The 12,876-nt window shown below is 42.3% G+C and overlaps 1 protein-coding gene across 1 annotated transcript in view; it reads right to left on the bottom strand.

The window, feature by feature from the left end:
- NYAP2 (neuronal tyrosine-phosphorylated phosphoinositide-3-kinase adaptor 2) overlaps positions 1 to 12,876 on the bottom strand; it is a 252,179-nt gene that overhangs the window by 96,042 nt on the left and 143,261 nt on the right. Inside the window, exon 3 of the mRNA XM_042995489.1 lies at positions 6,664 to 7,770. Within this exon, the coding sequence (XP_042851423.1) occupies positions 6,664 to 7,770 (1,107 nt within the window). The remainder of the gene's footprint in view (positions 1 to 6,663; positions 7,771 to 12,876) is intronic.

The raw sequence follows: 12,876 nt of genomic DNA, 5'->3' as shown, positions 1-12,876 counted from the left end.
AAGGCCCAGGAATCTGTGTTCTTTTTTTAAGTTCATTTATTTATTTTGAGAGAGAGAGAGAGAGAGCGAGCACGTGTGTACACGTGGGGAGGGGCAGAGAGAGAAGGGAGAAAAAAAAATCTCAAGCAGACTCCTCGCTGTCAGCACGGAGCCCAACACGGGGCTCGATCTCATGAACCATGGTATCATGACCTGAACTGAAACTAAGAGTCGGACGCTTCATCGGCTGAGCCACCCAGGTGCCCCAGGAATCTGTGTTTTTGAAAACACTCAGGTGAATATGCCGCAAGAAGTTCTTGGACCACTCGCCTAGGCTTTCTATGTCTTTACCTACATACTTCGAACCACCCAAGTACCTTCTCTGAAGCCTTGGTAGGTCATCACCGTCTTGGCTCAAGTGCATCATTATAACTCAGGTCCTGGGTCAACTTCCCCTCTAAGTAGCTGGAAGGAGACTTGCTGAGGCAGAAAATAGTCTGAGGCCACAGCACGGAACTCGGAGCAGAGGGAGGGGTGCAACCAACAAACGGCAGGAGAGGGACCTGACCAGGGTCGTGTCTTTATTTAAGATGTTTAATGAAAACTATAGGCTTTGGTCTCTCCAGTCCTTCTGGAATAGTCTGAGATAATCTTCAGGTGTTCTGAGTGTAGCTCGAGTCCCAAATGGCTTTGAAGAATCCAAGAATTCTACAAGTTCCAGATCCAGCCCCCAACTCTGGTCAGGAGGCTCCAAGTCACCGGTCATCCAGAAGATCTGGCCAAAGTCACAGGCTGAGGGCTCACCCACTCTTACAGCGAGTGAGAGACCCAGACTCATAGATTCTCTTCTCTGCCATCCCCTTTGGCTTCTCAATACTTGCTTTTGCCCTAGCCACTCTTTTCAGCCCCTGCTTTCACAGGAATGAAAAGGAGGAGATATAAAGTCCTGAATTATTTTGCACTCTGAATTTTACAGAAGAAAGTATTGTTAACACACCAAACCAAATGTGTAGGTTCTCCTAAAATAACTAACTTTCATTTCAGGTTTCCTAGGACAGCCTAGTTCTTGGGAAGTCGATATTCTTACCAGCTCAGATGGGAATCCAAGAACTTGTCATTCAAGACAGTGAACTGGTTAAAGTGGCCTTTGAAAGTAAAGGTCACAGAGCCCCTACACTGAAGGTCACACACTTACATTGGATGAGAGGCTTCTAAGACAAAGTTGTGTATCTGTTCTTTGGCCTACAACTGATTAATGGTGTGATAGGACAATGAAGGAAAGAGTTGAAGGATAATAGAAGAGGTGGAGGGAGGGAAAGAGAGCCTATCTACATCAATAAAACTACCCGAAAGAAAGGTAGGAAGCCAGAAGACCACAAGAAACAGACATAAGAATTGAAATAACTTGAAATGATATAGCAGTAAAGGGTTAGTCAGAGCTACAAACTCAAATAGCCCCTGAAGACATCCCAGTAATTATTAAGCTATCAACACTGTGCCACCGTTATTACAAATGGCTGGGGACAATGATAGTCACCACTGCGTGAGGTGTCTCCTGTTCAGGTCACCTTGCTAGACACTTTAAGAGCATTATCACACAGTTAAGCATACAATGATGATCACGACAATGACCCTGAATCATAAAGATGGCCACATTATGTTAGTATACCCTCCCTTTTTCCTGAAAAGCGGTATAATATATAAATACAGAAATATATTTAAAATTTTAATTACTTTTATTTTTTACATGTATTTATTTTTGAGAGACAGAGACAGAGCACAAGAGGGTCAGAGAGAGAAGGAGACACAGAATCCAAAGCAGGCTCCAGGCTCCGAGCTGTCAGCACAGAGCCTGACGCGGGGCTTGAACTCACAAACTGTGAGATCATGACCTGGGCCAAAGTCGGATGCTTAACCAACTGAGCCACCCAGGGGCCCCCAGAAATATATTTTAAAAGGTTGCCTTCCAAAATCATTCTTTGTTTAATTCAAAATTCTTTTTAAAATTAAATTAGTAAGAGTAAGTTGGAAACGTTGCTTCACTAGCAATGCCCAATATTTTAGCATCACTGTACCTCAGACAACTTACAAAAGGATAAAGGTGTGTGTGTGTGTGTGTGTGTGTGTGTGTGTGTGTATGTTAAGAAAGTGAATGGAAAGGCAAAGGTTGCATTAGATTCCTAGGTTTATTTCATCAAACCCATAAGATCCATTTATATTTACAATTGTAAAAATATAACATAGCATGTAAAAGTCTTAAATGGGAATGTTTTCAAGAGGCTGAAAGATGAGATGTAACAGTACAAAATTGTACATCTCCGTTAATGTGGCATATTGTTGTGGATAATGAAACTCTTCACCAACGCCGACTCAACATCTTGGGTTTCTTTTGATTTTCTAATATTGATACCGGATGAGTGGGCCTACATCTTTGTTTTTCTTTGCTCTATCTTTAGGCCCACCATGTCTCTGTGTCCTTCCATGGTCTCTATGTGGGCCTTTCCATGTGCTTCATATATTGGTGTCCATATTGGCTTATATGTCCAGCTCATCCTGTGTTTGCATTTCTTTTGTATCTTTCTTGGTGCCTTAGTCTCTGAATTAGTCACTTTGCTTTTTTATGTTTCTAATTTTTCCTTAAATTTTCTATTAACATCTCTCCACTTATACCTTTCCTATCTCATGCTCTCCCTCGGGGGTATTATAGAATTTAATTATATTCTTCATTGTAACTTGAATGTTTTTATAGGAACATGTATTCATGCATTTATATTAAACATAGGCAAAATCTTTCTTTTAAATATATTTATTGTTTTTTTAAAATGTTTATTTTTTTATTTTGGGGAGAGAGAGGGCCGGGGAGGGGCTGAGACAGATTCCCAAGCAGGCTCCCAGTTCTCGGGGCACAGCTCAACGCAGGGTTTGATCCCACCAACCATGAGATTATGACCTGAGCCGAAATCTAGGGTCAGATGCTTAACTGACTGAGCCATCCAGGCACCACCTCCCCCAAGAAAATATTTTTATTTGAAGAGAAAAATATTCTAAATACTATCATGGTGAATACTCCAAATTCACTGTCAACATATCTGTACTTCGCCTACTTCTCATAAAGACAAAAATTTACAGCAATAAAATACAAATGAATCACCTCTTACGTGCCTCATAGATTCCATCTCTCCGCGCAAAATTAAGAAATAGTAATCATAACCAATTGAGATAAAATTTATTACCATGAGAGAGACTATTAAGTGTCCTCACCTAGAACAAAGCAACATTACAATGTCCCATCAACCAGGGGAAAAAACTTCCTAGAACAATTAATACAAAGAACTTATTTAGAAAATCATGCAGTGAAATGGAATTTATTTCTTTCCTATTGCTCAATCCGTATCTACAGCTGTAAAGCTTTTAAGATATGAAAGTAATGTTAGGTGTATCATTACAGATTATTTAAAAAATTTTTTCAATGTTTTATTTTTATTTTTGAGAGAGAGAGAGAGAGAGAGAGAGAGAAATGCAGAATCCAAAGCAGGCTCCAGGCTCTGAGCTGTCAGCGCAGAGCCTTACACGGGGCTTGAACCCATGCACCGCGAGATCATGACCTTCACAGAAGTCAGAAGCTCAACCGACTGAGCCACCCAGGCGGCCCACGTTATAGATTATTAAGATAAGATTTGAAGGCACATATTTTGTGTAACATAGATTTTTCAAGTTAAAACAGAAATATTAAATTTTCTTTGAATTGAATATTAGTAAATTATCATAATCGGCACTTCCGGGAAAGCCAGAGGGTATGGAGGATAGAAATACCAGCCTTAATTATGTTCTTCAAATGTAAAAAACAAAAAATACTTGAGATTTAGGAGTCATGAATGTCTACTACCTCATACCATTTATTCTGTTCCTATGGTATCAGTAGGTGTCTATAAATCCTACCTGACAAGACTAAAGGGGAGCGTTGCCTCACTGAATATACTAACAACAGTGATTATAGGTTAATTCTCAAATATCAACAACTTTGGATCTACTTTTCGAATTACAGAAAGATCCTGAGAGCCACAATGCTTTTTTTAGCCTCTGACAGTGTCTATTTTCTTCTGGAGTCCAAAGTAAATAATATGAAATTATTCTTTGCACTGTCTGCATTTTTCTTCCCGTCCCTTCACATAAAGTTAAGATATCGAAGTTAACGTAGCACAAGACATGCCCTTTCTCGGAAGGGTTGATACACGGTTAATAGCACACGAAAGGAAGAAATTCAATCTTCAGATCCCTAAAAGCTATAAAGAGCCTGGATCACTTTTCCATGTATAAGCTTTGTTTCACAAGTACACAAAGCTCGTTTTGGACTCGAATGAAGAAGTCTGTGACATATAGCACATAGCCGAATTCTAACAGATGGATTTTTCTTGAAATAACTTCATTAGTTAATCATTTCTTTTACATATACTTTTTCTAGCTAATTGGTATAGCTGCCAGCTGGAGCTGTTAAGGATCCTCCAAAGAAACTGGTAGGTAGGGAGAAAATCCAATCATTTCACCAATTCTAGAATGAAACGTCCATTAATTTCACACTAACCATCACATATTTTGAAAGTAAAATCTTTTTCGTTCATTTTTTTTCCTCCAACTTCTTCCAAAAATCTTAACCGATCTGTGCTTAAACCAATCAATTATCTAGAAGAAACTTTAAACTTTGATAAATTATTTAGGTCAGGGTTTACCAAACTTGCCTCTCCTGACATGGTGGCTCAGATCATCTTTTTGTGTCAGCTTTTAAGCAGCATCTCTGCCTCTATCTTGATATCAGTGGTGTCCCTAGTTGTGACAACTGAAAATGTCTCCAGGCATTTCCGAAAGTCCTTGGGGCCCAAATTGTTTTTTACTGAGAACCATTATTTTATTTTATTTTATTTTTTGTTTTATTTGAGAGAGAGAGAGAGAGAGAGCGTGAGTGGGGGAGAGAAGAAGGATAACATCTTAAGCAGGCTCCACACGCACTCACACTGATCCTGATGCAGGGTTAGATTCCACGACCCTGGGATCATGACCTGAGCTGAAATCGAGAGTCAGGTGCTCAACCAACTGAGCCACCTAGGTGCCCCAAGAACCCCTGTTTTAGAAATAAATTGCTCCTTATTTTTAATTCAGTTTAACACTAATTTTAGGGGCGTCAAGGTGGCTCAGTCAGGTTAAGTGTCTGACTTTATTTTAGCTCAGGTCATGAAATTGAGATTTGTGAGTTTGAACCCCATGTCAGGCTCTGTGCTGACAATGTGGAGCCTACTTGGGATTCTCTCTCTCTCTCTCTCTCTCTCTCTCTCTCTCTGGGTAAACATACATAAATCTCTCTGGGTAAACAAGCAGAAAAGGCAGGGTAAGTGCCTTCTAACTACCAATACATATTAATTATTCTAAGAAATGCCATCATCATCTCCATCGTCAGAAGTATTGATTTTTTGTTTTTCCTTTAAGGAAGGAACTCAGTGTGACTGTGGGAGAGGATATATAAAATCCTGCATTGGGATGATCTGAGATGAAAATGATTAATTACCAGTTTAGGTACCTAAGGCATTTTTAAGCCAGGGAAAGCCGTGTAATTTCATGAAACGGACACTGAGAAAACTGGGATTCGTTTGGACTTTACTGTAAACTTATGAAGTGATTTGGGGCTCACAAAAGGATTAGTCATTCATATGGAGACATTTCCCCATCTTCGGAGTTCAGTGGCCACCCATTCACCACTTAGTGGTCTTTCTGTAATTTATATATCAGCGTCTCTAGGAAGAGTAACATAGGCATAAGATTCTAATTACCAGAGTTGTTAAAAGGGAAGCACTGAGCCTTTTCCAGTTTAGGGTGAATGTAAGAATATCACAACACGAAGTGTGCAAGGAGAATCGTTCATTGCATTAAGAGAAATACTAAGTTCCATTCTAATTTCTATGCTTCCAGCAAAAGCATGGGACTAGCATTTGCTCAAGTGGGTTTTTTAATGTAAACAGAAAGATACATGTTAACATTTATCAATATGTTTGAATGTCTACCTTTTTCTCAAAAAATCAAGACATTTACCCCAAAATTCCATAGTGACCTGTTTACTTTGTTCGACTTTCCCAGAGCCACTGTGACCGTTTAGAATTTACACTTCGTCCCGCAAAAAGTCATTCTTCTTTTTCATAACATCTCTTCCCTAGGACCGCTGTCCCTTGGAGTGCTTCCAGAACGCCCTGTGTCCTTCAGCACGGCAGAAATTAAATAACCCACTTTGAAATTTCTCTCTCTCTCTCTCTCTCTTTTTTTTTCATAATTTTTTTTGTGTGTGTTTTGTTGTTTTTTTGTTTTTTTTTTTTTGTTTTTTTTTTTTGTTTTTTTTTTTTGTTTTTGAGAGCAGCAGAGACAGGGTGCAAAGCAGGGGAGGGGCAGGGAGAAAAGGAGACACAATCTGAAGCGGCACAGGGCTCTGAGCTTGACGAGGAGCCCCAGGAGGGGCTGAACTCCACATGAACCCTGAGGTCACGACCTGAACCAGAGTCAGCCGTGGGAAACGACTGGGCCACCCAGGCGCGCCCCCACTTTGGAATTTCAACTGGAAGGACCCAAGGCCCTGCCCTCGGGGCTTCACCTGCATCCCCGGGGCTTCGCCTTACTTCTAAGGGAACGTGGACTCTGCACACTTACTCTCTGCGGGGTCCTTCGACCTGCGGCCGCTCGACGACGACTTGCGCAGCAGGCTCCGCCCGGAGGTGAAGAGGCTGGTCAGTTCTTCCAAGGGGCTCGTGGGGGTCCTGGAGCGGGAGGCGCCCGGCGCGGGGCCGTAGGTGTTCACCGCCGCGTTGACCATCTTGGCCCCGTCCTGCGACACGGGCCTGGCGCTCGGATGCGGCCCCGCCGGGGAGCCCCTGGACAGGCTGCCCGGGTGCACCGCGTCGTAGGGCGGCGGCCGCTTGAGGCTGAGCGGGGTCAGGGACCGCCCCATGCTGACCGGCGACGGCGAGGCCGAGTGGCTCTTCGGGTAGCCGTGCGGGGACTGCGTCCGGTACAGCGTGGACGGCGGGGGCGGGGACGAGGACAGCGCGGTGGCCGCGGAGGCCGCGGGGCCCGGGCCCAGGGCCGCCGCCTGCTCTTTGTCCAGCTTGGGATGGCCGGAGGCGTGGGAGGGCAGTGCGGACGGCGACGCGCCCGGCTGCTGCTTCATGTAAGACACGTTTTCCAGCACGGGCAGCTTGGTGACCTCTAGCGGGGTGAGCGGAGACTCGTCGGAATTGGGGGAGCACTGCACGGGCGCGGGGGGGAACACCAGCAGCGGGGGTCTGTGGGAGAGCAGGTTGGGGAAGGGCGGGGGGATGTCACAGAGCAAACCCTTTGGAGTACATGGCACGGAGGACTTGGCGAAGTCCGAGTCAGGCACCGTGGGAGTAGCACACTGCGAAGAGCAACTGTGATGGTCAAGGTCACATTTGGAATCTTGGCCCAAGTCGTCGAAGATGGGGTATTTCATCTCCTCGTAGACGGCCTCGCTCTGGTCGTCGTCCTCCTTCCTGAAGTCTCTGAGGATGTTGCCCACCATCTCGATGTACACGGGCTCCTCCTCCTCGGGGTCGCCCGCAGGGCTGCTGACATGGGACAGGGAGGGGTCGCGCGGGAGCGACGTCCTCCGCGGCCCGTGCTTCTTGATGTACGTTTCATCGAAAGAGGTGCTCAGCTGAGTGTTCGGGTTGCGTTTGGGTTTGGGAGGAGGGATCTTCTTGGAATATTCATCACTGTGGGGTCTCGGTTTGGTGGACACTGCAAAAGAGAAAATTAAAAAAAAAAAAAAAAGGTAAAACAGATTAGTACAATAGGAAAGTCCTCGAAAATGACTTGTACTCGGGTTGGCTGCTAGGAACTTTATTTTTTAAGTTTTTATTTATTTTTGAGACAGAGAGAGACAGAGCATGAACGGGGGAGGGGCAGAGAGAGAGGGAGACACAGAATCCGAAGCAGGCTCCAGGCTCTGAGCTGTCAACACAGAGCCAGACATGGGGCTCGAACTCACAAGCTGTGAGATCATGACCTGAACTGAAGTCAGATGCTTAACCGGCTGAGCCATCCAGGCGCCCCCCCCCCACTTTTTTTTTTAATTAATGTTTATTTGTATTTGAGACAGTGTGAGAGCTGGGGACAGGGAGAGAGAGAGAGAGAGAGGGAGACACAGAATCCAAAGCAGGCTCCAGGCTCTCAGCTGTCAGCACAGAGCCCCGTGTGGGGCTCAAACTCAAGGACCTCGAGATTATGACCTGAGCCTAAATCATAAGCATAACTGACTAAGCCACCCAGGCGTCCCTACTGCTATGAATTTTTGATCAGCGTGGGAGGTGGTAATCTGCTTCATTTCTAGTTTGAGGCTTAGACTAAAACTCAAAAAAAGTCAAGCACTTTCCATACATAGGAAAACCTGATAAAACAGTACTAATATTTGTCTTCAAACTAATATTAATAATCCGACACTGACAAATGCATTAACCAGGGCAATTCGTCCCTCTGCCTTAGAATTTCTAAAGAGAAACCTTCCGATGAAACATGTTCCATAAAAACGATCATAAACTTCATAAAGATTAACCTCCAAGAATTAAGTGAGAAACTCAGGAGGACAAAATCAAGTTTCTTTGAGCACAAATGGTCACAAAAATACCATGGGATTTGAGCCCTTTTAATGTTGTGGCTATTGCACATGATCGCATCTCGCTTTCATTTAGGATAAAAATGTCCTAGCCTGCTAGACTTAATCTCTGCCTTGGTTCAGATAAATAACTTCTATACAGATGGGTCTGATATTTCAAGGGAAATTGATGTGAAAATCTTATGAGGCTAGACAAGTTAATCTCTGAATCTCCAGGTATTGTTGATCAGGGTGTATTTGTCTGTTTTTGTTCATGAGATCTCTTTTGATATCCCAAATGCTATCTTGGAATGAATTTATTAGGTATGTTGCACTGAGACATCAGAACCCCCTCGAGCGCCTTACAAGGAAATAAACCAGAGAATGCTGTGTAAGCTTCAAGAATAACTTTTGGAAACTCACAACAGATATACGTACTAGTGCATTCAACAGCCTACTGCGGGCACCCCTTGTAGTGAAACGTAAACTCTGACACTATACAGTGGGGTGGAACAGGCTGGCAACTTGTCTGTGACTGAAATCAATTATTTAGCATGCAGGGAAGGTACTGGCATCTTGTTATTATCTCATTAGCTCATTGTGTTGATATATGATTACAATGATTATCATTATTATGCGGTGTGGTGGAATGCAGTTACTTGCGGTAAATAGTAGCATATAATGTAAGGTGACAGTATAGCTTATAGGTGTAAAACGATTGAGAAAATAACAGGCTTCCCGACAATTTGCAGCCTTAAGGGCGGGGGCGGGGGGTCTCAAGGCACAAATCAGGAAACACCTGAGATCATTTTGCTTTTTTCCATTAGCATACTATGACACAGGAGTTTTTCTAAAGCTTACTAAAGGAGAAGCGAGCGCTTAAAGATTAGTTAGCAGGCTGCTCTGCACATCAAACATGGCTTCAGAGGGAGGAAGCTCATCAAACATTCTAGAAGTGGTTATGTCTCTCACTTTTCTGGGTCATTCTTTCAAATATTCTACTCATCTGTGCCCCTAATGAGTGAGTTTTTACTCACTACAATCAAACACCTCTTTGAAGGGAAGTTTCTTAATGTATCTGGGCTTCTCCTTTAACTCATATCGGGAAAAACTAGATGCTGATTTCCAGGGGGTTATAGCAATAGAGTCTGTTAGTGCCAAAAGGGAAAAGCCGAGAGACACAATTGGGTGAAATATACCTAGAGAATTCTTTAGGAGGGACTCAAAGTGGACCAGTAGCTCCTCTCTGTATCTCTCACTGGTCTTAAAGTTTACTGGTTTTAAAGACTACTGTGTATGTTAATTTTCATGAATTAAAAACCCATCAGATGATATATAAAAATGTGAGCCCGATGCATAAAGTAAAATTATACATAATTGAATAAAGTTGACTTAGTACTTGGGGGCCAGGGAGTTAATACGCAGAGAAACAAAAGCCTATCCAGACTATTCTTCTGAAGCTTGTTTCCTGCCTTCTTCCACCTCAGAGTCTTATTTAGGCTAAGTAACTCACACTCTGGGAAAATATTTGCCACTGATTATTGGGTTCTAGATATTGAGTGGGTTGGGCTAAAGGGGAAACCTTAGAGGAGAGAAGTCTGATTGGCGAGGTGCTCTGTGAATGGAGGGTAAACCTAAAGCTAGGAATTAATGTGTCCATGAGATGATAATTCATTATATGGGAGTGGTCACATGTAGAATAAGATTAGCCTTTTTATACCTTCTAAATTATAATCTGCTTTTGTTTTCTTTAACCTTTCATAAAGTCTGATATCCCCGCCTAGACTTGGGTAGTTGTATGGAAAGAAATAACAGGACAGGCAGAATTCAAGCATCTGAGCCCAAGACTAGGAAGCAGACTACACTAAGGGAAGACTATAACCCAGGATTCCCAGGCAGGGAGGGGTCAGTGGTAGGGTTGGTAATGACTTGATACTTAGGGAGGCAGTAGCCTCACGAACAACCTTGGAACCAACGTCCTTCTTTCCACATAGATTAGAAGATGGCCTTTGGAATGGGCACGACCAATGCTTGGGTTATACTCAAAATGTGAGATGACACTCATTCTGCGTGCCAAAAGGAAGAGAAAAAAAAATAAGTAAAAATACTTCATATCTATGAAATGATTGAAGAAAGAAAAGGTTTTGTTTGAGAACACAGCATAGAATTAAAGTAGAGCAACTATTCATTAGGAAGGAATATAGGCAATCCATTTGTACTGTGAGACCACTTCGGTGCCAAACTAAACACAGATATTGTCTTACCAGGGGAATAAAATCTAATATGTGACTCTTACGGTGACTCTTAGATAATCAAAATTCACTTTTACTATGGACTGAATTGCATCCCTCCCACAGTAACGTGTTGAGGCACTAACCCCCAATCTAATGGTATTTTGAGATGGTGCCTTTGGGAGATAATTGGGTTTGGATGAGATCATGAGGACTGGGCCCTCATGGCCGGGGAGGGGGGGTGGGGTGGGGCGGGGGGGAGGGGTCCACCATGTGAGTATGTAGTGAGAAGGCAGCCATCTACAAGTCAGGAAGAGTTTTCACCAGAAACCAACTAGCTATCCTAGCACATTGATCTTGGACCTCTGGCCTCAAGAAACGAGAGGAAATAAATGTCTATTGTTTAAGCTATTGTTTAAGCTGGTCTATGGTATTTTGTTATGGAAACCCAAAATGACTTGGATAATAGTGTATTCATTAGGCATAAAGACCCTGTACAGTTGAATGTTAAGCACTCACTTTAATTCCATCTTCTGGCACTAAAATACTTGAAATAGCTTTGTTATTTTCAAAATTAATACAACTCTCTCCCAGCCTTTTTAAATGTACGTTTCACCTGCCTCTGCCCTGTATCCTCTTATCCCCTGGAGTCATGTCACAAAGAGCAATTACACCTAAATACAGAAATATTCCTCCCAGCCATCCATCCTGGTACCCACAGCCTGTAATTCTGGTTGCTTTTCTCAGTCTGACTCGCCGATCTCTAATTTGTGCCAGGGCACGTGCTTCTGATCCCAACCCATTTTCTGGATGCTTTTTGGTTGTTGTGGTTTGCTTCGGCACATTCTGTCCTGTTCCACGTTGTTCTACTGCCCACCAGCTCAAGTAATTCCCCAGCCGGCCTTGCCCAAGGAATACTTCAGTATCTGGGCAACCTTATGCCTCTGCGTTACCCTGTGTGATAAAAAGAGCCTAATGCAGGCAGATTCATATAATGCAAGCACATTTTGTTTCCTGGTTCTCTTTCTTTGTATTGATCCAAATTTGAAATGAGCGTATTGAGGTTTATTTAGATAGTAAAGTGTTAAGTAAATTTCAGATGACAGGGATGAACAAACAGATTCACTCCTTTGATAGCTGGAGACTTTTTTTTTTTTTTTTTCCCAGGCAGTAGTTGCTTCCCATTCCATATCCCCCTTGCAATTGAGTAAATAATTCATGGAGAAATAAAAATTTGTTTTAACTGTCATATACGCTTTTTTTAAAGTTTGCCCATATAAGGCAAAGTCTGAAATTTTAAACAACATTGTCACATAATTTATTCTACCTTAACCTCACTCTAGGCCATTAAAAATTAAAGAAAAAAAATCGTGTTTAAAAAGTCATTTCCTTAGAGAATACTTCAAAACAGTCTTGATCTAGATACATAGATGCTGAAACACTGCTAATAAAAGACAATGAAAATTGCTTGCAAATTTCCACATTAAACCAAATTCAACCATAATAAAAAAGGTGAGTTTTATTGCTATTGAATGAATTTTAAATTATTTCTAATAAACCCAAAGATAGAGGCAGTAATTCCTGTTCAGCTCCAGAACACAAATTTTAAGGCTTAAAATAGTATAATGACAGTAGCATTGAATAAGCAGAAAGTGACATTTTTGAAATGAAATATCGGAGCACAAAGGTTATGCACGGCTTTCAGTCATGCCCAGATGATCCGTCTTTCACAGTTAATTTTGGAAATTCACCGTGTCCTTTGTCAACCTATCCTTCTGAAATAATTTTCCCTTATTAAAAAAATATAATGTAAAACCATGCTTTAGTATCTGTGGATGTTCCTGTCCCAAGAAGACACAACACAGGTCATGTCAGTATTTCCCCGACTGGCCACAGAATCTCAGAATTTGAAGGGGGCTCTTAGAAATTATGCAGCCCAAGGGCTGTACATTACTGAAGAAGAGACAAAAATTCCTTACCAACGACTTAAAAAAAACGAAATCTCATCATTTCAATTCAATC

This window comes from Panthera tigris, chromosome C1, assembly GCF_018350195.1.
Source record: "Panthera tigris isolate Pti1 chromosome C1, P.tigris_Pti1_mat1.1, whole genome shotgun sequence".
NCBI classification, from domain to species: Eukaryota; Metazoa; Chordata; class Mammalia; order Carnivora; family Felidae; genus Panthera; species Panthera tigris.
The sequence above is the reverse complement of the archived record's forward strand: the minus strand, read 5'-3'. Positions and strand labels throughout refer to the sequence as shown.